Raw genomic sequence first — 24,482 nt, 5'->3', positions numbered from 1 at the left:
TGAGGCCATGGAGAAAGACTATCGATCGGCTCCAAAGAGGTTCTGGCAAACTGTCCGGCGCCTCAGGAGAGGAAGGCAGCAACTCGCTCACACTGTTTACAGTGGGGATGGGGAGCTGCTGACGTCAACTGAGGCTATAGTCGGACGGTGGAAGGAATACTTTGAGGAGCTCCTCAATCCCACCAATGCGCATTCCGAGGAGGAACCAGAGCTGGGAGGCCTGGGGATGGACTGTCCGATCTTGGGGGCAGAAGTTGCTGAGGTAGTCAAACAACTACACAGCGGCGGAGCCCCGGGGGCGGATGAGGTTCGTCCTGGGTATCTCAAGGCTATGGATGTTGTAGGGCTGTCATGGTTGACACGTCTCTACAACATTGCGTGGTCATCGGGGACTGTTCCTAGGGAGTGGCAGACCGGGGTGGTGGTCCCCATCTTTAAGAAGGGTGACCTGAGGGTGTGTTCCAACTATAGGGGGATCACACTCCTCAGCCTCCCTGGAAAGGTCCACTCCAAGGTACTGGAGAGGAGGGTCCGATCGATAGTTGAATCTCAGATAGAGGAGGAGCAATGTGGTTTTCGTCCTGGCCGTGGAACTGTGGACCAGCTCTATACCCTTGCAAGGGTGATGGAGGGGGCATGGGAGTTTGCCCAACCAATCCACATGTGCTTTGTGGATTTGGAGAAGGCTTATGACCGTGTCCCCAGGGGCACCCTGTGGGGGACGCTCCAGGAGTATGGGGTGGGTGGCTTTCTGTTAAGGGCCATTCAGTCCCTTTACCAGAGGAGCGTGAGTTTGGTCCGCATAGCCGGTAGTAAGTCGGACCTGTTCCCAGTGAGGGTTGGACTCCGCCAGGGCTGCCCTTTGTCACCGGTTCTGTTCATCACTTTTATGGACAGAATTTCTAGACGCAGCCGTGGTGTGGAGTGTGTCGAGTTTGGTGGCAGGAGAATCTCGTCTCTGCTTTTTGCGGATGATGTGGTCCTCCTAGCTTCATCCAGCTCTGACCTTCAGCTCTTGCTGGGTAGGTTCGCGGCCGAATGTGAAGCGGCTGGGATGAGGATCAGCACCTCCAAATCTGAGACCATGGTTCTCGACCGGAAAAGGGTGGCTTGCCACCTCCGGGTCGGGGGAGAGGTCCTACCTCAAGTGGAGGAGTTTAACTATCTCGGGGTCTTGTTCATGAGTGAGGGTAGGAGGGATCGGGAGATCGACAGGCGGATTGGTTCGGCGTCTGCAGTGATGCGGACGCTGAGCCGATCTGTCGTGGGGAAGAGGGAGCTGAGCCAGAAAGCCAGGCTCTCGATTTACCGGTCGATCTACGTCCCAATCCTCACCTATGGTCATGGGCTTTGGGTAATGACCGAAAGAACGAGATCGCGGATACAAGCGGCCGAAATGAGTTTCCTCCGTAGGGTGGCCGGGCTCAGCCTTAGAGATAGGGTGAGGAGCTTGGACATTCGGGAGGGACTCGGAGTAGAACCGCTGCTCCTCCGGATCGAAAGGAGCCAGTTGAGGTGGTTTGGGCATCTGGTCAGGATGCCTCCTGGACGCCTCCCCGGGGAGGTGTTTCGGGCATGTCCTGCCGGCAGAAGGCCCCCGGGTCGACCCAGGACACGTTGGAGAGGTTACATCTCCAATCTGGTCCGGGAACGCCTTGGGGTCCTGCCGGAGGAGCTGGTGGACAAGGCCGGGGAGAGGACGGCCTGGAGCTCCCTAGTTGGGATGCTGCCCCCGCAACCCGGACCCGGATAAGCGGAGGAAGACGAAGACGAAGACTTTAAACTTCTGAAAAACCCAAAATAAGATCATGCTGTGAGGGCACCACTCCAGACTTTAACAAGTTTGATATATGCAAAATGAAATGAATATAGAAAACCTGGATTCGAAAACTTTGAAAATGAGGTTTTTAATCTCAATGGGAACCTTCTGGTTAAATAGTCTGTGCTAGTTATTCTAAAAACAAAAGATTTGAAACCTGTGTGTAGATCAGACTGAGGGTCACATTAGAAAAACAAGAATGTGTCTAAACCAGTCGAGCTAACCTAGATACTGTTACCTAAACCACCAGTTCAGGTGTAAAGAAGCTAAAAGCTAAACCTTTAATGTTATTTTCTGCACGCCTGGAGATCCTTAAAGCCTGAACGTGAATAAAAAGCTCAGCTTTTTGATCTTTGAGTAAAAATACTGATGCATCAAACCAAGACTCGGCGTCAGATTCCTCATCCAGACAAGAGAAGCTGCTGTGACGTTGCTTTAATGCTGAATTCACTAACGAAATGTCTGAACGGTGTCCTTCAGCTGGTGCTGACCGTGGGACTGCTGGCTGTGGTCGTCTACCTCTACACTGTGGTGGCCTTCAACTTCTTCAGGAAGTTCTACAACAAGAGCGAGGTGTCAGACTCGAAGACTGGGTTCGGGAGTAAGAGCTTTTATTACACATACGGTTGGCTGAAAGCGGTACTGGAAAGGCTGACGGATGAGGTCTGAGGAGGAAAGGTGGAGGTTTAGCTGTAGTAGCTTTGGAATACTCTGATCATGGATCACGGTGGAACGATGACTGAGTGAAGAGCCGGTGTGGCGTCTTCCATATATAGACATGGATTGACGCAGGTGCAACATGGAGGGAATCCCCGCGAGGGGCATGCTGGGTAATGTGGTCCAAGACTGAAGCCGGTCAGCTGGGAGAGCCCGGCCTGGGGGCTTGGACTCTGACAGGACCCCCCGGTCCAGGGACGGCTCCAGAAGTCCCCGGGCCACCTCGGTGGGCCCAGAAGTCCGAGATGAGGGCAGGGTCCAAGATGGAGCGGGCCGGCTCCCAGGAGCGTTCCTCTGGGCCGTAGTCCACCCAGTCTACGAGGTACTGCCAGCCCCGACCCCGGCGGCGAGCGTCCAGAATGCGCCGGACTGTGTAGATGGGCTCCCCGTCGAGGAAGCGGGCCGGCGGAGGTGCTGGAGCCTGAGGTGGCAGGAGGGGGGATTCCACGTAAGGCTTGAGCCGGGAGGTGTGGAAGGTAGGATGGACGCGAAGGCTTGCAAGCAGCCGCAGCCGGTACGTGACCGGGTTGATGACCTCCTGCACAGGGTAGGGCCCGAGGAACCGGGGAGCGAGCTTCCTGGAACCGGCACGGACCCGGAGGCCTGCCGTGGACACCCAGACCTTGTCCCCTGGAGCATAGGAGGGACCCGGGCGGTGCCTGCGGAGGTGTTGGTGTGAGTAACGGGCGGTGGCCCGGGTAATGGAGGCCCGCGCCTTGATCCATGCGTTCTTGCAGCGTCTCACCAGGGATTGAGCGGCTGGCACCGCGACTTCGGGTTCCTGGTGGGCGAAGACTGGGGGCTGGTAGCCATAGCAGACCTCGAAAGGGGACATCTGAGTGGCTGAGGAGGTGTGGAGATTATGAGACAACTCCGCCCAGAGGAGGTACCTAGGCCACTGCGAGGGCTGGGCCGAGACAAAGCAGCGGAGGTACCGGCCCAACTGTTGGTTTGCCCGCTTCGATTGACCGTTGGTCTGTGGGTGGTAGCCAGAAGACAGGCTGACAAAAGCTCCCACTAGATGGCAGAAGGCTTTCCAGAAACGGGCCGTGAACTGGGGACCACGATCTGAGACCACATCGACCGGGAACCCGTGGAGACGCACCACATTCTCCAGAAACAGTTCTGCAGTGCGTCGGGCCGAGGGAAGGCCCGGGAGGGCGATGAAGTGAACAGCTTTGGAAAACCGGTCAGTGACCGTTAGGATGGTGTCGAGGTCGTTGGCCGGCGGGAGACCTGTGACAAAGTCCAGCCCCACATGGGACCAGGGGCGGCTGGGCACCAGAAGAGGTCTGAGGGTGCCAACCGGAGCCTGGGTGGAAGCCTTAGAGCGGGCGCAGACGTCACAGGCGCTCGTGAATTCCTTAACGTCCCTCTCCATACGTGGCCACCAGAGAGCCCGTTTCAAGAACTTGAGAGTCCGAGAGAAGCCCGCGTGACCAGACAGGCGTGATGAGTGGGCCCAGGCCAACGCCTCACTGCGACAGGCCGCGGGGACGTAGAGCCGACCGGCGGGGATCTCTGGCGGCGCTGGGTAATCCCGGAGGGCGTTTTGGATGGCCTCCTCCAACGGCCACCCAAGGTGGGCCACGAAACGATGCTCCGGGAGGATGGGCGCCAGCTTGGACGTGGGCGCTGAATGCGTGAACTGGCGGGAGAGGGCGTCCGCCTTCTGGTTTTTAGTCCCGGGGCGATAGGCGAGATGGAACTCGTAGGGTTCGAAGAAGAGGGCCCAGCGAGCCTGGCGAGGATTTAGCTGCTTGGCGGACCGGATGTGGGTTAGGTTCTGGTGGTCAGTCCAGATGGTGAACGGCTGAGTGGTGCCCAGAAGCCACTGCCTCCATTCCTCCAACGCCCATTTTATGGCCAGCAGCTCGCGATCCCCTACGCTGTACTTCTGCTGGGTGGTGGAAAACTTCCTGGAGAAGTAGGCGCAGGGATGTAGCCTGTCATCTGGGCCGCCTTGGGACAGGATGGCACCGGCGCCGACATCCAAAGCATCGACCTCGACCACAAAAGGGACTGCCTGATCCGGATGGCGCAGGATAGGAGCCGATGTGAAACGAGCGACTAGGTAGTGGAAGGCCCGAACGGCATCTGGGGTGAGCCGGAACGGCTGACCAGGAGGGCTCGGTCGGGTGAGAGAGGTGAGAGTTGCTACAATGGTGCTAAAGTCTTTGATAAATCGACGGTAAAAGTTGCAGAAACCCAGAAAACTCTGCAGTTGCTTCAGGCTGGTTGGTAGGGACCAGTCCTTCACCGCCTGGACTTTCTGAGGGTCCATAGTTAGACCTTGGTCAGAAATAAGGTAGCCCAGGAATGAAACGGACCGCTGGTGGAAGGAGCACTTTTCAGGCTTACAGAACAGGTTGTTGTCCAGGAGCCGGGTCAGGACAGCGCGAACATGGTGGTGGTGTTCGGCCTCTGACTTGGAGTAGATCAGAATGTCATCCAGGTAGGCAAACACCCACCGTCCCAACATGTCACGGAGGACATCATTGATGAAGCGTTGGAAAACGGCGGGGCTATTGCACAGTCCGAAGGGCATCACCTGGTACTCCCAGTGACCGGTGGGGGTGATGAACGCCGTCTTCCACTCATCTCCAGCTTTGATACGGATCAGGTTGTAGGCGCTCCGGAGGTCCAGCTTGGTGAAAATCCGCGCCTGGGAGATTGCATCCAGGGCGGACGTGAGGAGCGGCAGAGGATGGCGATCTCTGACTGTGATCTTGTTCAGTCCTCTGTAATCTATACAGGGGCGGAGATCACCCTCCTTTTTCCTCACAAAGAATAAGCCTGCGGCACGTGAGGGACGACGAGGGTTGGATGAAACCCTGCTGGAGGGCCTGGTCAATATATTCCTCCATGGCTCTGGACTCGGCGGGAGAGAGAGAAAAAAGGCGCCCCCGGGGTGGACTGGTTCCTGGTTGCAGCTTGATTTCCATGTCGTACGGGCGGTGAGGCGGCAGTGTGGTGGCACGCCGCTTGTCGAATACCGCAGCCAGGTCCCGGTAGGGCAGTGGCAGATTGGGCAGTGTTGGGCCAGGGTCACCGGTCGGGCAGTCTGGCATGGATGGAGGAGGAGAGAGGTGGGCCTGGCACTGGGTCCCCCATTCCAAAAGGCGGCCCTGGGACCAGGAAATCCGGGGGTCATGGAGACGGAGCCAGGGAAATCCCAGGATTAGAGGAGAGGAGGGAGCACATATGATCAGGAACTGGAGGGTCTCTCTGTGGCCTTGGACAATCATCTGAAGTGGCTGGGTTCGGTTTTGGACCGGATAGGGTTGGAGAGGCCTACCGTCCACCGAGGTCACTGGCACAACTCTCTCCAAGGGGGTCATGGGGATCCGTAGGCGCTTAGCCAGATCCATGTCCATAAAATTGTCAGCAGCCCCCGAGTCCACCAGCGCTTGCATCTGGAGTGAGGCCTCACCATGAAGGAGGGTAACATGAAGAAGGAGTCTATTTGAAGAGGCGGGGGCTGAAGGTGACCCAGGCTGAGCGACCCCGATACTCAGTGGGTTCCTTCGTTTCCCAAACGTAATGGACAATTCAGGCGTCTGTGGTGGGAGGAGCCACAATAGGCACAGAGACCCTCGCGCCACCGTCGCTGTCTCTCCTCTGGAGGAAGGTGGCCTAATTGCATGGGCTCATCAGTAGAAGCGGGTCCGGGAGCAGGCGTGGGGGAGCAAGGAAGAGGTCCAGGCGCCCTGGATGGGCGAGTGAAGGGCTTGGGCCGAACCAGAACCCGCTGATCCATGTGCAGCGCCAGATCCACCACTTCATCCAGGTTCTGGGGCAGCTCCTTTCCCGCCATCTCATCCCGGATGTAGGTTGCCAGTCCCTCCAAGAAGACGGCTCGAAGGGCAGAGTCATCCCACCGCAGCTTGGCGGGGATGGTGCGGAACTCCGATGCATATGCACACACAGAGCGCTCCTTCTGGCGGAGTTTTAGGAGTCGTGCCTCTGCCCCCATTTCGCTGCTGGGTGGAACAAACGTCTTTCTGAGGGCAGCCACGAATGCAGCGTAGTCATTGCAGGCCGGTGATTTGGAATTATAGAGCGCAGCGGCCCACTCTGCCGCGCGTCCGGTGAGTAGGGAGGTGAGCTGTGCCACTCGAGAGCGCGCAGTGGGGAAGCGTCCTGGGTGGCACTCGAACTGCATCTCGAGGGTAGCGAGCAGACCGTCTGGACTCCCCGTCTCTCCATTCCACTTCTCCGGGAGACTGAAGTGTGGCTCTCCCGTCGGGGGAGTGAGGGCTTGCAGGTGGAGAGCATGAACCTGCTGCTGGAGTGCCGTGACGGCAGTAGACAACTGCATGGAGAGATCGGTCTGGGAGTTCAGTCTGGTGTTAAGCCGGTCGACCAGGGCGTGGAGCTGAACGTTCTCGTTCACCAGTTGCTCCATCTCTCTCTTCACCTGCTCGAACTCCGCTGGATTAATGGACTCAGTCATCCTGTCAGACTCGAAGACTGGGTTCGGGAGTAAGAGCTTTTATTACACATACGGTTGGCTGAAAGCGGTACTGGAAAGGCTGACGGATGAGGTCTGAGGAGGAAAGGTGGAGGTTTAGCTGTAGTAGCTTTGGAATACTCTGATCATGGATCACGGTGGAACGATGACTGAGTGAAGAGCCGGTGTGGCGTCTTCCATATATAGACATGGATTGACGCAGGTGCAACATGGAGGGAATCCCCGCGAGGGGCATGCTGGGTAATGTGGTCCAAGACTGAAGCCGGTCAGCTGGGAGAGCCCGGCCTGGGGGCTTGGACTCTGACACGAGGACGAAGACGAGCCCGACATGAAGTGTGACGATATGATGATGGTACATCTGATCACCTTTTAACAAAAATGGCCTCAGTTGGTAAAAATATTTAGAGGTGAAAAGGATTCCTGCAGCTTTTCATCAGGATGGACGTAACGGCCTTGATGGGATGTGACCACCGCTAACATTTACTTCATGTTTCATCATCCTGAGATAAAAAATCTGATCATCATCACTTCTTCACATAAAAGTAAAACTCAGAGTCGCTGACAGATGCTTTATTTCAGCAGCAGCAGGATGAAAATAACATCAGAGTTTCTGTTAGCAGATAATAAAGTACGACTGGCGCTTTCTTTCCCAGCAGTGCTACTTGTTCCACATGTACGTGGGCGTGAGAGCTGGAGGAGGCATCGGAGACGAGCTGGAGGACCCAGCCGGAGATCCATATGAACTCTACCGCATCCTGTTTGACATCACCTTCTTCTTCTTCGTCATCGTCATCCTGCTGGCCATCATTCAGGGTACGTCCTTCAGGACTTCTCTTTGGTCCGGCTTTCGGGTTTTTTGGGTTCATTTGTTTTTCTGATGCAGGTTTGATCATCGATGCTTTTGGTGAGCTGAGAGACCAGCAGGAGCAGGTGAAGGAGGACATGGAGGTAAGACTGCAGCAGCAGATCTGCTTTGTTGTGAGGAGATTTCTGCTAACTCCCACCTTTCCTGTCTGAAGGTTCTTCCTGATGTACCTGATCAACAAGGACGAGACTGAACACACGGGTCAGGTACGTGGCAGCACATGTTTTTGTGGACTTTATTAGCTTCTAAGCCTGTTCTTCGTAGTTGTGCAGTAAGTTTTGTGCATCCACAGATAAGAAACTTGTATCTATAAAAATAACAAGTTATGAAATTAGGTGTTTTTATAAGGCGAAAAGCCACATGTGAGACTTACCCTTGCATGACTTCCAAGCACAAATTTTGGCTGAATATTTCTGCCTCTCATCTGATTGGTCAGTGTCTTGTCAATCACAAATGTAATTGTCAGGGTTTGACTGTCAGGTTGACATTTTTTTTTTTGCATCTTCAAGATGGACAGCACTTTTCAGGGTAAAAGAGAGAAAATCAAAGGAAATAATACAAAAACATTGGTTCTGTTTCGTTCCCTCCTGACTGCCAGTGGCAGTAAATGGATGTATCTTCTCGCGCTCTGCGCAGGTCGAGTACTAATGTAAACAAAGTCACGCACGTGACACGTAGCGCACCTGGTCGCGAGTCTATAAATTACGCACCAATAGCTACGTTCGGGCCTCTTTGATCTTCTCGCTGTTGACCTGGCGTGCTTCGCGGGTCAATCGCTCCGTAAGTCCATGATTCGGATCTTGTCGGTCTTGAGGTGAGTACACTTACTACTTGGCGTCATCCTGCTTGAGACCGGGTGGTCTGAGCGCTCAGGGGAGCCCTCTGGGGCGGTGGATTGACGCGGTTATCTGTCGATTGTTACCGAGAGCGGGCGGTGTGGCCGGCGCCGTTCGGACCGCCACTGCCGGCTCGGATAGGGCTTGCTGGTGGTCGCTGTTTTCTCCTGTGGAAAGGGGAGGGGGGTGCGGCCGGCGAGCGCTACAGGTAAGTGGGGCTGGACGTTCTGACCGTGGAGGTGTCACGCTCAGATTACCCAGCCAACACACACATTGTTTGTTGTTTAACAACTCCAGGACTGAATCGCGTTCTTCAGTTTTCATTGAAGTCCTCGCTCAGTTCCTGTGTTGTCGCTGGTGTCTCCCACATCGGTAGGGATGTTGGCGTGTACGTCATGCGGGGCTCCCCTCCAGGTGGAGGACAGCCACGACATGTGTCTAAAGTATCTGGGCGTTGCTCACCTCAGAGAGGCGCTGACTGACCCATGCATGAACTGCAGCATTTTGCCGCTGGTGGTGCGGGAGGACAGGCTACGTCAAGTAGAGTGCCTCCTGTTTAAGTCAGACCTGCCGCCCTCTGGTATCCCTCATCCGTGTTCCGGAAGACAGAGGGATGGACTGGCTGAGGAACGTGGCAGCCTGAGGCGCAAGAAGCAGCGTGTGGCGCACCCCTCTCGCCAGGAAGTGGACACTTTGCGGGCGGAGGTGAAACAGCTCAAAGCGCTGCTGACCAGAGCCCCGGACGAGGGGGGCTCGGACGACCTGACCTCTATGAGGGCCTCAAAATCCAAGTTTCAGTCCCTGTGGGAGGAGGGCCCCTCTCCGGGTCGTGGTCAGGGGCTGGTAGTAGAGCCCCCGGGCCTGGGAGATCACGTGGACTCGGGGATGTCTCTCCATTGCTCAGCAAGCTCGGAGCTGGCGGAGGACCCCTGTCAGTTGCGGGCGATTTTGCGAATGGCACTGGCCAGGATTGGACTGGGCGATGTGTCGGTGGCCCATTGGGCGGGGAATCCCTTCTTCCGCCGGGCTCCGGCGGCGCCCCCGTTTCAGGTCCCACCATCGCCGGCCTTTGTGGAGGAGCTGCAGCGGTGCTGGGGGGACCCAAGGCAGCTCTCCCACCACGGTAGGTATGCCAGGACCCTAGCATTGATGTGGAAGGCAGGAACCTACGGGTTGGATCGCATGCCCCCGGTGGACCACTGCGTTGCTTTTTTGGTGCTCTCCCCGGATGAGGCATTGAGGGACAGGGTCCGCTGTCAGAGCACCCAGTGGCGGGTGACCGACAGCTTACTGTGCCGGGCTTAAGACATTGGGGCAATTCGCTGTCGGTGCTGTTGCTAGCCCAGTCCCAGATGCTGCACTCGGGCGCAGCGGGGACAGCACTGGGCGATACAAACGACACAGCCCTGCAAGCATTTGGGCTGATGTCCAGGGAGCTTGGTGGGCTGTTGGGCACACTGGTAGTGGCTCGCCGTCAGGTCTGGTTGGCGCAGGCCCTAGTGTCGGATGACTGCCGACTGAGCCTGCACGAACTGCCCGTGGTGCCGGGCCAGTTGTTCAGGCCTGAGGCTGAGAGGGCGTTGGAAGGTCGGCTGCAGTCCAGACACACCGCAGAGACCTGGAGTGGGCGTAGTGGGGCAGGGGTCCTCCCCGTGCCACAGTCCAGGCCACGAGGGGCACGGGACCCTCGGTGCCGGTTTCGCCCGGCCGCCCCCTTGCAGGTCACTCAGCAGACCGGGGCCGCGGCAGGGACTTGGAGACGCTCGGGGGCAGGTCAGGCACCGCCCACCCAGGGCCCCGAACAGGCGTTGAGACACTTTCTGAGGGCCATAGGCTGGCGGCCGGCAGATTTTCACCACAGCACCTGGCCCTCTGGGAGGCCCAATGCGGAGACACTTGGGTGGTTCGAATCATGTCCCAGGGCTACAGGTTGCAGTTCCGCCGTCGGCCCCCACCCCCTTCGGGGGTCAGGGTGACTTCAGTCACAGATCCTGCACGGGTCAGCATGCTGATGCAGGAAATAGATGGTCTCCTGGACAAACGGACCATAGAGGTCGTTCCGCCGCATTTGCAGGCGGACGGCTTTTTTTCAATGTATTTCTTGGTACCAAAGAAGGATGGGTCCCTGCGGCCGGTACTGGACCTCAGGGGTCTCAATCGGTTCCTGAAGGTGCTGCCCTTCCGCATTCTTCGGACTCGCGGTGTCCTTCAGGTGGTTTGTCCAGGTGAGTGGTTCACGACAATAGATCTCAAGGACGCATACTTCCATGTCCCGATCCATCAGGGGCACAGGAAATACTTGCGGTTTTCTTTCCTCGGGAGGGTGTACTAGTTTCTGGTTCTGCTGTTCGGCTCGTCTCTCGCCCCCCGAGTTTTCACGCGGTGTGTGAAGGCAGCCCTGAGCCCCCTGTGTCGGGCGGGGTTGAAGGTCCTGCCATATCTTGACGACTGGCTCGTCTGTGCGCCGTCGTGTCGCGAAGTGGGCCTGGTCACGGCCAGTGTCCTTGCCCACGTGGAGGCGCTGGGACGGACTGTGAACCTGCAGAAGAGTTCTCTGGCTCCGACTCAGTGGGTGGATTTTATTGGCTTTGCCATAGATCCTGTGGCCATGCGGACGAGGCTGACCGAGCAGAGGAGGGTCCGGATTCGGTCCTTGCTCCGGGCCTTTCGCCTTGGGGCAGCACCCCCAGTCCAGGTTTGGCTACGACTGTTGGGGAAGCTGGTCTCAGCTTCTGCACTGGTGCCTTTCGGGCTACTCCACCTTCGGCCCTTGCAGAGGTGGTTCAACGGCTTCCGCCTGGATCCCCGGCGACACCCGACGGGTTGAACTGGAGGTCACAAGCAGCTGTGTGGCTCTTTTGCATCGTTAGGACAATGTCGCCTACCTGAGTCTCGGTGTCCCGCTTGGCTTGGTCCCCGCCAGACAGGAGGTGGTCACGACGGATGCGTCACCCCGGGGGTGGGGGGCGCATTTGCAGTGCAGGTCGGTCCGGGGGTTGTGGAGCCCCTGTCAGGCACGGCTTCACATCAATGTCCTGTAATTGAAGACCGTCTACGTGGCGCTGAGGCGCTTCTTGCCCTTTCTGCGGGGCAAGCACATGCTCGTCCGGACGGGCAAGCACGTGCTCGTCCGGATGGACAGCACCTCGGCGGTGTTCCACATAAACCGTCAGGGGGGCACCAGGTCATTGCAATCGTTGAGGGAGGCTCAGACGCTGTTGACCTGGGCTTACCCTCGCTTGGCCTCCATCAGGGCGCTGCACCTTCCGGGGTGGAGGAACTCGGTGGCGGATTGCCTGTCTCGACGGGGTCTTCCCCCGGGGGAATGGAGGTTGAACCCTCAGCTGGTGCAGAGCATGTGGCATCAGTTCGGAGAGGCCCAGGTGGATCTGTTCGCCTCGAGGAGCAGCACAACTTGCCCCTTGTGGTTCTCCCTGGCAGAGGCCGACGCCCCGCTGGGGATGGATGCCCTCGCCAATGCCTGGCCGTTGGTTCGGCTGTACGCTTTCCCGCCTTTCCTGTTGATCTTACCGACCCTCCATCAGGCGAGGGACTCGTCATACGAGGTCCTTCTGGTGGCGCCAGACTGGCCCATGAGGGTCTGGTTTCCATTGCTTCTCAGTCTGTTGAACAGGGAGCCGTGGCGGTTGCCGGCGAGACGGGACCTCCTGTCTCAGATGGAGGGGAGGATTTGGCATCCGTCCTCGGATCATCTTCAGCTCAAGTTGTGGCCATTGAGGGGGGCAGGCAGCCCCCAGTCGGCTTAGAGCCCTCCATCCAGCAGGTGCTGGATAGTGCCAGGGCCGCCTCAGTAGAGTATCGGCCTGGCTTGGAAACTGCTCCGGGATTTTGAGTCTCTGTGTTTGTGTATTATTTTTTGGATATTTTTTGTGCAATTGTTGGACAAAATGACTTGCTGTGGCATTAATTGCACTAATAGAGTGTCCAAGGAGTCTCCACTTCATATTTTTTGGTAAGTAAAATTATATTTATGTATTTTAGGTCACTGCCGAGCTGAGCTTAGATTTTAACATGTACTGTTTAACCATGAAATTTAAATGTAATAGGGTAAAACCCAGTGCATTTAACATAATGCTGCACTTTAGAAAATGGGTTGAAATATAACATGTTTGTGGAGCTGGGTTCCGACTATCGGCTTGTGGAGCTCTCGGGAGACCAATGTTTTCCACCCGGAATGCCAGCTGTTTCTCCCCGCAGCCCGGTCCATCTTTGTCTAATCGCGGCTCCTGTTAGCTGTGCGGGCTGACGGCTGGTTCTCCCAGCAGCTCGGCGCATCTCTGTCTGATTGTGGCTTCTGTTAGCTCCCCTAGGGACCGGTTTGACAGACGGCCTACATCCCATGCGTTTCTGCGGACGCGGCCGCTTGCGCAGAATACGGACTTTTCGGGGCCCCGCACCCTGGTCCCCGGGGCCGGGAAAAATACGGGGCCGCCGCGTAGCCCGCCCCCTTCCCTCTGGGGCCCTCGGGGGCCGCTCGGCGTCCACCCATGTCCACCAGGGGGAGATTGGGTCTGCGCCGTGGCACTGTTTTCACCGGGCCGACTTTATAGGTGCCAATGGACGGACTTGTCAATCGGCCGACATTTCTAACGCCAAACGGCAAATTTACGGGGCCGGTGGCAAAATGTCAGCGTGATGGCAACTTTTTTGTCACAGGCCCGACATTTGTATGTCGAATTGCAAAAGAGCAGGGGTGCTGGCAGGATGTCGGCCAAATGGCACAAAACGTGACAAGCGGCCCTCGCCCGACGGAGAGCCCGCCCCACGGTGCAAATGTAGGGGGAACCACACATCCTGTGTCACAGTATTGCCAACTCGCCTACATTTGCCCGGCCTGTGTCACAGAATTGCCAATCAGCCTACATTTGCCCGTCCTGTGTCACAGCTTTGCCAATCAGCCTACATTTGCCCGTCCTGTGTCACAGTGTTGCCAATCAGCCTGCATTTGCCTGTCCTGTATCACAGTATTGCCAATTCGCCTACATTTTCCCGTCCTGTGTCACAGTATTGCCAATTCGCCAATATTTGACCCATATATTAATCCATAAACTGGCAAATGATAGCTGTTGGGCATTTTTATTTATTCAATTCAGGCGTACCAACACACGCAAAGGGGTTCGAAATATTAGGTTCTCAATACCATTTATCAATAAACAACAAAATTACTTTGCAAAGGATGAGAGAATGACACCCACCGGAGTCAGAAGCCAATTTCCTCTCACACAGAGGCAAGGCTGGGGACTTTATTTAGGAGCACACACACCAAGTTAGAGAAAAGTACACACATTTCTTCACAGACACTTCACTTTGGAGAAGAGTCTGCAGGCAGTCATAAACAACACATTGGCTTTGCGTGGAGCCTTCCCAGGACCTTCTAGGATGCACTGAGTAATGAACTCTGTTTCGACAAAATATATAGGTGAAAATCAAACTAACAATACCTAGTTGCCCTACATTTGACCGTCAAATGACAAAGTATTGCCAATTCGCCTACATTTGACCGTCCTGAGTCACAGTATTGTCAATTTGCCTACATTTGCCCGTCCTGTGCCAAAGTATTGTCAATTTGCGTACATTTACCCGTCCTGTGCCACAGTATTGTCAATTTGCCTACATTTGCCCGTCCTGTGTCACAGTAATGCCAATTTGCCTACATTTGACCGTCCTTTGTCACAGTATTGCCAATTCGCCTACATTTGCCCGTCCTGTGTCACAGTAATGCCAATTCGCTTACATTTGCCCGTCCCGTGTCACAGTATTGCCAATTCGCTTACATTTGTCCATCCTGTGTCACAGTTTGTCAATTCGCCTACATTTGCCTGTCCTGTGTCACAGTTTGTCAATTCGCCTACATTTGCCTGTTTTGTGTCACAGTTTGCCAATTTACCTACATTTGCCTGTTTTGTGTCACAGTTTGTCAATTTGCCTACATTTGCCTGTCCTGTGTCACAATTTGTCAATTCGCCTACATTTGCCTGTTTTGTGTCACAGTTTGTCAATTTGCCTACATTTGCCTGTCCTGTGTCACAGTTTGTCAATTCGCCTACATTTGCCTGTTTTTGTCACAGTTTGTCAATTTGCCTACATTTGCCCGTCCTGTGTCACAGTATTGCCAATTCACCTACATTTGACCATCAAATGGCAATTGCCAATTAGCGTACATTTGTCTGCCAAATGGCAGATGCCAATTCTCCTACATTTGTCTGCCAAATGCCAAATTATTGTCAATTCCCCTACATTTGCCTGTCAAATGTCAAGGAATTGACAATTTACCTACATTTGTCTGTTAAATGGCAAAGTATTGTCAATTGCCCTTTATTTGACAGCCAAATGGCAAATCATTGCCATTTCCCCATCATTTGTCTGCCAAATGGCAATTGTCAATTTGCCTACATTTGCTCGTCCTGTGTCACAGTATTGTCAATTTGCCCTCATTTGCCCGTCCTGTGCCAAAGTATTGTCAATTTGCGTACATTTACCCGTCCTGTGCCACAGTATTGTCAATTCGCCTACTTTTGCCCGTCCTGTGTCACAGTATTGCCAATGTGCGTACATTTGCTAATCCTGTGCCAAAGTATTGTCAATTCGGGTACATTTGCCCGTCCTGTATCACAGTATTGTCAATTTGCCTACATTTTTCCGTCAAATGGCAATTGCCAATTCCCCTACATTTGGCATTACCCATATATTAGTGCATAAACTGGCAAATGATAGCTGTTGGGCATTTTTATTTATTCAATTCAGGCGTACCAACACACGCAAAGGGGTTAGAAATATTAGGTTCTCAATACCATTTATCAATAAACACCAAAATTACTTTGCAAAGGGTGAGAGAATGACACCCACCGGAGTCAGAAGCCAATTTCCTCTCACACAGAGCCAGGGCTGGGGACTTTATTTGGGAGCACACACACCAAGTTAGAGATAACTACATACTTCTTCACAGACCCTCCACTTTGGAGAAGAGTCTGCAGGCAGTCATAAACAACACATTGGTTTTGCTTGGAGCCTTCCCAGGACCTTCTAGGATGCACTGAGTGATGAACTCTGTTTCGACAGAATATATAGGTGAAAATCAAACTAACAATACCCAGTTGCCCTACATTTGACCGTCAAATGACAAAGTATTGGCAATTCGCCTACATTTGACCGTCCTGTGTCACAGTATATTCAATTCGCCTACATTTGACCATCCTGTGTCACAGTATTGCCAATTCGCCTACATTTGCACGTCCTGTGTCACAGTAATGCCAATTCGCTTACATTTGCCCATCCTGTGTCAAAGTATTGCCAATTCATCTACATTTGACCGCCAAATGGCAGTGTTGCTAATTCTTCTACACTTGTATGACAATTAACAATGCTTTGTCATTTACTGTACATTTGTACAGGCAATGACAAAGTATTGTCATTTCATTTAAATCTGTACGTAAAATGGCAAATTTCTGCCAATTTGTCAGCATTTGTTAAGCCAATGGCAAAGAATTGCTACTTTTACCTACATTTGTAGGGGAAATGTCAATCGTTTGCTAACATTACAATGGAAAAGGTCTAAGTGTAGTAAATGACTGCTAAGTGTGTATGAAAAACCAAACTGATTGTTTTCAAACACTGCTTTATTAGCAGGTAATGATTTAAAAAAACTAAACCACAAAGTGGCATAAGTTAACAATGAACAAAATAACAGCCACAGGCTTCTGTAATTACAAACATTTTTTGGATTTGAACCGGAGCAACTTTCTCGCCTGCTCTTTCTTCTTTTTTGCGGCAATTTTCAGAGGGCTCAAGACCACCTTTGGAAACTGACGCTGATGTGTGTAGGAAAACAGAAGCCATTGATTAGTTGTTTCCAAATAGGACAACAAAAAATGATCAAAAATATGAAATGACCAATGCTTACCAACACTGGCTTGTGGCTTCGTCTGGTTGTCCGTGTGCGATCATGCAAAAGATAAAGATTCAAGTTTAGAAATGACAGTACAGCTCAATGACAGATTAATAATTTTTCAATTGTACTTACAGATGGCCCTGTGTACTGCTCCGGCTCCTGTGGTTGTCTAGCCTTACGGTGGAACGCAGTAGTGATAAGGTCATCATCATCATCATCATCAGGATCAGATCTGCAATGGCAACTGAAAGAACTCACCTCAGAGGGATTCACTGGCAGCTGTGGGGCGGTGGGGTCCGGCTGCGAGCCTCTGACAGGTGTGCTTGTCTGGAGAAAGAACACATAATGCAATCGTTGTGAAGCTGTGTTGGAGGGTGACAGTGTAGGACAACCGAGGCCAGGTTCAGTTAAACAACGGCGACTGAAGGAACTCACAGCAAAAGGAGGATGTTCCACCGGCAGCTGTGGGGCGGTGGGGTCCGGCTGGGAGCCTCTGACAGGTGTGCTTGTCTGGAGAAAAAACACATAATGCAATCGTCGTGAAGCTGTGTCGGAGGGTGACAGTGTAGGACAACCGAGGCCAGGTTCAGTTAAACAACGGCGACTGAAGGAACTCACAGCAAATGGAGGAGGTTCCTCTGACAGGTGTGCTTTGCTGGAGAAAGAAGAAATAATGCAATCGTCATAAAGCTGTGAGGAAGGGTCACAGCGCTTAACAACGCACAACCGTTCAGAGTGCGAATGAACTTACAACAGAAGGGTCGTGGTCTCCGTCGTCCTCCGGAGACTCGGAGCTACCGCTCTCCCGGTAGCTCACGTGCCCTTCGGACTCCTCTGTGCTGCTGCCGCTCGTGTCCCGCCGCCGCAGAGCCTTCCTCGCCGGAGGGAGGTGATCAGTCAGGCCGGAGGTGTCCTCGATTCCTGGATCCGTCCGGGACTCCAAGGACACGTTGGAAGGAGTCGGGTCCTCCTGGGTGTCCGTTGCCTGTTCGAACATGCCCTGCAAGGCGGCACACTTTCCAGGACGACAGCGTAGAATTTGTCCGCTGTCCGGACGTCATGGCACATGGCCGCCGAGATCATTTCCCGGACCTGGGGAATGTGCCTTTTCTTTGCCTGAAGCCGTGAAGCAAAGAAGAGACGTATGAAAATGCAGTGAGTATTTTTGTCTTTAGTCCAGCAAAGAACTTGTTATCTGGGGTTCTTTAAGAGCTGTTCTACACACAGTGCGACATAAAGAGTGACCCGTCAATGCCGGTAAACAACTCACATGTGACGCTATGGCGGTCCGCAGGTCTGTAAACGTGGGCTTCCCCGAGAGCCCCATCTCCTCCCACGCCGCCTGCATGTATCTGACAAGGTTTTTGTTGGGTTGCGCCGTTGCCCCGAAGAAAAACAAGTCCCCTTCGGGCTTCAGCTGCCTTCTTACAGCCAGCCACCTCTCCATCCAGGAGAACTCCTCTGGATGGAGGAAGACCTGGGCGTAGCCGAAGAACTTGTTGGTCTTGTGTTTCGCGATCTGCAACAGAGGACACCTTGGCGTTAAACTTGCGAGAAACAAAGCAAAGACAAAGGAGTGTTTTTCTACTCACGTTGACGACGGGGCTGCCCTCCTTGGCATTGTTGCGGGCATTCATCACCTCCGTGACGGTCATATTGGTGATGACGCCCGTCCTGTGACCGTATATGGAGGCGATGAATGCCGCCAAGTAGCCAAACAACCGGTACCGTAATTTAACGTCGGTGGGTTGGGCCTCCAGCTGTTCTGTGAAGATCAAACACAAGTGAGCTCCATTTAACATCTCCGCTCGACAGAACCCGTCACCCATCGTTACATCCTCCAAAGCATAAACACCAACATCAACGATTCTTACCCAGCAGATGAGGGATGGTGTCCCGGCAGCGCTGCCGGCAGAGCTTGAGGTCAGCCACCGAGACGACCCGCATCTGTTTGGCCTCCTTCACCTTCATTTGGTGTACACTCACATCTCTGAGGAGAGGAGTGATACACTGAAGGACAGCCCGCAGCGCTGCCGTGATCTGGGCCCCCTTGAGCCGGCAATGACGTGGCGGCGTCTCCTTGAAATACCTTAGGAATGAATATACATTCCTAAGGTAGAAGGTGATGGTGGTGACCTTCTTCCCACACCTCTTTAGGTGACCGACCCACCTGAAGAGAACACAATAGAAATAGCTCAACACTTTTGTTTTTCTTTGTGATTTTGGCTAACTGCAGGTGATGTACACTTACTCCACGACGCGCCCCGTCCGCGTCAGGAAGCTCCAATCCCACAGGCGGTCGGCCCCCACCGCCATGAAATTGAGGAACCTCCTGACGCGCATCACCTTGGAGGACACATTGTCGATTTGTTTGGTGGACTGATGTGTGCCTCGAAGGAAAGCCCGGTAGTCGTCCAGGTACTCTTCTGTGGAGAAATGTTCACATAGCAGTTAATGAATCCTTGGGAAGAACATTCATCAAGACGTGAGGTAAACAGACATATGAAAACTAACCCATCCGCGAGGAGAAGCCCAACAGCAGCGAGGCGGGGTTCCGGCGAGACGTCTCCTTCCTCGGCGGCCGGGACTCCTCGGGGGACGGCTCGGGGGACTCCTCCGGTGGCGGGCTGCCACCGGTGTGGCGGGTTTTACGTGACCTCTTCTTCGGCGGAGTAGAGTCTGCTCCTTCCCTCCGGCCAGAGGAGGGGGCCGCGCTGGACTGACTCGCGACGACCGGGGGCGTCTTCACCTTTGATGGGCGGCGGGACGTTGGTGGTGGTGGAGATGATGGTGGGGAGGCTGTTGGGGACAACCGCAGGCCCGCTGTCGGTGGTGACGGTGAGGGGTCGCAGGGCGATGGTGATCGGCGGGAGGGTGGTGGCGATGGGGAGGAGGATGCCGACGAAGACGACGACGACGCCAGCGAGGAAAGGGGCGATGGACAGAAGGGTTTCAGTCTGGCCTCTTGAGTCCACCCGCACCGCGGTTCTCCGGCCCGCTTGGAGGGCGGGCGTGGACGGGATTGGCGGGAGGTCAATGGTGACTGGCGGGAGGGTAGTGGTGATGGGCGGGAGGGTGGTAGTGATGGGTGGGAGGGTGGCGGCGAAGCGGAGGAGGGTGCCGACGACGCCGGCGAGGAAGGTGTGGCCACGCTTCTTCGGACCTCCCTCTGCCGAGTCTGCCCGGACCGCGGTTCTCCGGCCCGCATGGAGGGCGGGCGTCTACCGGCCGCGTGAGGACGTCCTCCCGGCCGCTGCTGTGGTCCACGGGAGGTGGAGGGACGAACCTCCTCCTCCGGTAGAGGGAGGTTTTTGGGTATTTTCTTTAAAAAAAAGAAAAGAAAAAGAATCAAAATGATTATTACATGTCAATGTCACTGTCCAGTTTCTTAATATAGCACATTTCCAGCAGCCAGAGACAGCGCAAAGTGCTGTACACAGACCATCAGCAAAAATTAAATGATAAAACACGTGGTTTAAAGGAGCAACTTGATCACGTGCTTGCTGAGTATTATTTCGTGACTTAAATCGAATTTATAGGCATGTGTAACTCACTTTCCCAGTCCTCCTCTCAAACCTGGAGACCCTCCGGTGGTAGAGGCGGAAGGTCTTCCGCAGGTTGTCCAGCTGCCGCTTGACACCCTCGTATTTACGTACGAGGGTGTTGCAGCCCCGGCAGCTGGCCTGCGGTTCCGCCTCCTCGTCGGACCACGCGTCCAGTTCCTCGTCCTCCTCCTGGTCCAAGTGGCTGGCCATTGGAGGGTGAGGTGCCGTGGCCCTGAGGTCTGCCAGCTGGCGGACGGTCACCCTCTTCTGGACCAAGTGAACAGCCCGGTCCAGCTGCTCCTGGGTTAGCTCCGGGTGGAATGTCTCCAGGTGTCGGTCGCACCTGGACGACTGGTACCGGCAGCCAGAGACAGGGCAGGGCTCGTACCTATAAAACACACGCCTGTTTGCCAGCTTCAGGAGAAGCTGACGCTCCTCTGGGTTGGCAACGTGGTGAACCCTCTTCAGGTGGTGCGGCAGCGCCGCAAACGGGCGGCCACACATGGGGCAATTTGCGTATTTGGAAGGCATGGTGAAACTCTGGCTACGAATGATGACAATGTGTCTAAGGAAGGGAAATAGAAGAAAGTGTTAATTTTTTACCCTTGTGTGAAGCTACACAAAGTCACAGAAGTGTCCTTGTCCAGTAAATGCTTTGTTCCACACCAAATCCTGTGTAAACACTGGTGTGTGCTCATGTCAAGCTGTCATAAATGTAATAACACAGTGTAACAGCTAACCTGTTGAGCTTATTGCAAGGAACTACAACTTTAACATGACAAAGACTACAAAATGACACCCTCTAGTGGCTAAAAACCTTTGCTTCGCTTTAAGAGAACTTCCTGCACAGCTGATTAAAAGCTTCAAACACTTTTGGACATGTTATGCATTGTAGTCACGTATATATATACAACCTGTAGTTTATCTGTGTGTTGTGCTGCTAAACTCTTCCCATTTTATTAAATGAGATTGATTTGCACTGATTTCACTGGGAGAAAAGGTGGATTTTAGCACTCTGTTGAGCTTACTGCAAGGAACTACAACTTAAACATGACAAAGACTACAAAATGACAACTTCATGCACATATTCTATTCACTGTTCATGCTAAAATTGCACTTTAAACCATTTAATTATTAAAGAGAAACGTGGACACAATGCTTACCTGTAGATGAACTCCAAGAAAGAGGTCTGGTGCCGGTGACTGGACGGAGATAACCACCAACCGCGCGACAACTGAGCCAATGCCGGTGACTGGGCGGAGCTGAGAAGTGCGCGACAACTGAGCCAATGGAACGGGACACGGATGTCCGCTGGGAGCGCACAACAACAGCGCGGATGTGACGGGAAACGCTGCTCACCTGCGCTGATTAAACGGGACACGACAAGAGGACGGATGTAACGGGAAACGCTGCTCACCTGCACTCATTAAACGGGACATGACAAGAGGACGGAGCCAAGCGTGAAGCACATATGCGCACGGAGATGGTGGTGAGCTTTGCGCAGACAGCGCGCCGTTAGCAGACAATCTAGTGGTCTGATCATTGAAATCTACACGTGTTGATGGACAGAAGGCTCCTGGACACTGCACTGCATTTGGAACGATCTGATCGCTCCCCAGACTCAGCAAAACGCGGGTCTGTGACAGCAGCTTTGCGCAGGTGTTCACGTGACCAAAACACAGCACAGACACGCGGTAAAAACGTCACCACTGCATGACTGTCACACCTGAGTAGCGCGTTTGGAGATCAGAAGCATCCTTTAAGGATTAAACACCGTGAAACATGGATGGACCTGCTGGAAGACTGGGAGACAAGCTCTGCACCAGTTAACCCATTAAACCTTCATGCTAATCGTGCAGCATCTCAGGTGAGTGTTGGCTCAAATCAATTTTAAAAGCTAAGCCTCAGCTAATGCTTGTGGAAAAAACAACTAAAAGCTCCTCTTTGGGTCCACAGTAACACACATTGGATGACTTTACCTCCTCCAGCCAGCCAAACCTAATGGGAAGGATCATCTTGGCGTGCAGAGGTCAGCTAGACTGCCCCAGACGTAATGCAACAGCTGTAAAACTAGGATGTGTCTTTGGGGGGACTAAAAATGAATCCCTTTTAACTGGAACGGTCATTTCATCGCCTATGGTTTAGAAGAAAATGATTTTAAAGTGACCGGAGCTAAAAAATTAAAGGGGCAATAGGTTGGAATTTTTTTTGTTTGATTGGCTTCAAATTTTTACCGCACTTTCAGGTGTGCCACAGATGACCCTTGTCCAAATATGAGACTGATCGCACTTGGTTAACAGGCAATGCTCAAGCACAGTGTCTCAAACAGTCTCCTCTTGTTATAGGACTCAACTGGCTGCAGAAACACGGTGACTCCCAAGCGGACTAAACATTTTTCCTTCAAATCCATCCACATGTCTTGAAAGGAGTCATGTCTCTCCAAGTCCAAACCAGCCTCCTCCATATCCTCTCGTGTGAGTGTGTGTGTGTGTGTGTGTGTGTGTGTGTGTGTGTGTGTGTGTGTGTGTGTGTGTGTGTGTGTGTGTGTGTGTGTGTGTGTGTGTGTGTGTGTGTGTTTGACATTGTAGCGATCCAAAGCCGTGGAAATTACTTCTGACCGGGGAAGTACACTGGAGCAGCTCCCTGCTGACCAGAACCTCTATTGGACTCGTCTTTGTCAGCTGGCACAAGAGTTTGTTCAGCTGCTCATGCAGCATCTGTGCGCCTGGCTGCAGTTGTGTACATCACAAAGTGAGAAATTGAATGTGCCACCTTAGTGAGAAGTCAGGTCTGTTTTATTGTACTCAAAATAATGGTGTGCTACTTATAATCCATAAATGGAGTCCAAAGAATGTATAATTTTTAAATGGCAGCTGTAATAAAGTGGTTGTACATTCAAAATCTCACATTGTTCTGTTTACATTTGTGTGAAAACAAGGTCCAATCAGGCTGAAACATCACATGAAAGTATAATCTATGGAGTTGTAAGTGATCTGCACGTTTCATGATGATAGCACATTCCTAAGGGGGTCAAACCATGGCCCAAAGGTCACTGGGCCTTGTGACGCTTAAAGGCCTGCTTACGAACAGCTTTGTGGGCTCATAACTTGGCTTCTGAATGTCCTAGAGAGGTCAGGTTTCTTTTAAATCACTCTGCTTACCAGCCCCTATCACCAGAAAAAGGAATGGAGTCATTAGCACTTATGGTTTTTAATTGACACCCAGAATTATGTCGCACAAAGAACAATTTCACATAATTCTGGTTCCAGTTCTCTGAAAAAAGCTTCACTCAGGCTGAAACATCCCAGGAAGGTAGAATCTATTGAGTTGTAAGGGATCTGAACATTTCATGATGATAGCACATTCCTAAGGGGGTCAGATGATGTCACAAAGGTCACCGGATCACTTCTGCCTTAAAGGCCTGCTTACGAAAACAGCTTTGTGGGCTCATAACTTGGCTTCTGAATGTCCTAGAGAGGTCAGGTTTCTTTTAAATTACTCTGCTTACCAGCCCCTATCACCAGAAAAAGGAATGGAGTCATTAGCACTTATGGTTTTTAAATGGCACCCAGAATTATGTCGCACAAAGAACAATTTCACACAATTCTGGTTCCAGTTCCCTCAAACAAGGTCCAATCAGGCTGAAACATCACATTAAAGTATAATCTATGGAGTTGTAAGTGACCTGAACTTTTCATGATGATAGCACCTTCCAAAGGGGGTCAAATCATGTCCCAAAGGTCACCGGGCGTGGTGTCTCTTAGAGGCCGCTTTCCAGTTACACCTTTGCAGGCTCATATCTTGGCTTCTGAATGTCCTAGAGAGGTCAGGTTTGTTTTAAAATACTCCAATTAGTGGCCTCTATCTGGAACAGAAGGACCGGAGTCATTAGCACTCATGACTTTTAAATGGCACCCAGAATTATGTCGCACAAAGCCCAATTTCACATATTTCTGGTTGCATATCTGTGATACAAGCTCCAATCTGTCTGAAATTAACACATGTTGGACCTGTGAGGTCAAGGAGCACACAATATCAGTTTCAAGTCTGTAGGTTGAAGAGAACCCTGTTTTTCAGCTGAAATCATCATTTTCTCTGACCTCTGTCCCAGAACAGCACCAGAACAACGAGCTACGGCTACCAAACTGCCTGGGCTAGCTCGGGGTGACGGCGGCGTGCCAAATTGACATTCGTTTTGTGAAAATCGGTTGAGAAATGCCACTTTGCCGAGCACATGGCAGAAAAGGAGGGAAAACTGCCCTCCGGCTCCAAACGGACGCTTAGCACGATTCGACCGGCACGAATTTGAAATCTTTG

At 53.1% G+C, this 24,482-nt stretch overlaps 2 protein-coding genes and 1 long non-coding RNA gene across 3 annotated transcripts in view; all 3 read left to right on the top strand.

The window, feature by feature from the left end:
* LOC107372650 (ryanodine receptor 3-like) overlaps positions 1-24,482 on the top strand; it is a 47,156-nt gene that overhangs the window by 4,886 nt on the left and 17,788 nt on the right. Inside the window, exons 5-11 of the mRNA XM_070551980.1 lie at positions 2,773-2,909; positions 4,509-4,574; positions 5,470-5,547; positions 7,631-7,823; positions 7,894-7,958; positions 8,030-8,081; positions 16,755-16,937. Coding sequence (XP_070408081.1) covers positions 2,773-2,909; positions 4,509-4,574; positions 5,470-5,547; positions 7,631-7,823; positions 7,894-7,958; positions 8,030-8,068 — 578 coding nt within the window. The 3' untranslated portion in view covers positions 8,069-8,081; positions 16,755-16,937. The remainder of the gene's footprint in view (positions 1-2,772; positions 2,910-4,508; positions 4,575-5,469; positions 5,548-7,630; positions 7,824-7,893; positions 7,959-8,029; positions 8,082-16,754; positions 16,938-24,482) is intronic.
* LOC139070337 (ryanodine receptor 3-like) lies at positions 1,872-3,034 on the top strand. Its single transcript, XM_070552395.1, has one exon. It carries the CDS (start codon positions 2,189-2,191, stop codon positions 2,486-2,488), a length of 300 nt encoding a protein of 99 aa, XP_070408496.1. The 5' UTR covers positions 1,872-2,188; the 3' UTR covers positions 2,489-3,034.
* On the top strand, positions 19,747-23,071 carry LOC139070485 (uncharacterized). The gene is made up of 2 exons (XR_011520981.1): positions 19,747-22,194; positions 22,511-23,071. It is a non-coding gene; the product is annotated as an uncharacterized lncRNA (long non-coding RNA).

This window comes from Nothobranchius furzeri, chromosome 6, assembly GCF_043380555.1.
Source record: "Nothobranchius furzeri strain GRZ-AD chromosome 6, NfurGRZ-RIMD1, whole genome shotgun sequence".
Lineage (NCBI taxonomy): Eukaryota > Metazoa > Chordata > Actinopteri > Cyprinodontiformes > Nothobranchiidae > Nothobranchius > Nothobranchius furzeri.
Note: the sequence above shows the minus strand (reverse complement) of the source record. Positions and strands in the feature narration are given on the sequence as shown.

Bases quoted from the DNA above. Each gene is read 5' to 3' on its own strand.
- LOC139070337 (XM_070552395.1), top strand. From the start codon at position 2,189: ATGCATCAAACCAAGACTCGGCGTCAGATTCCTCATCCAGACAAGAGA.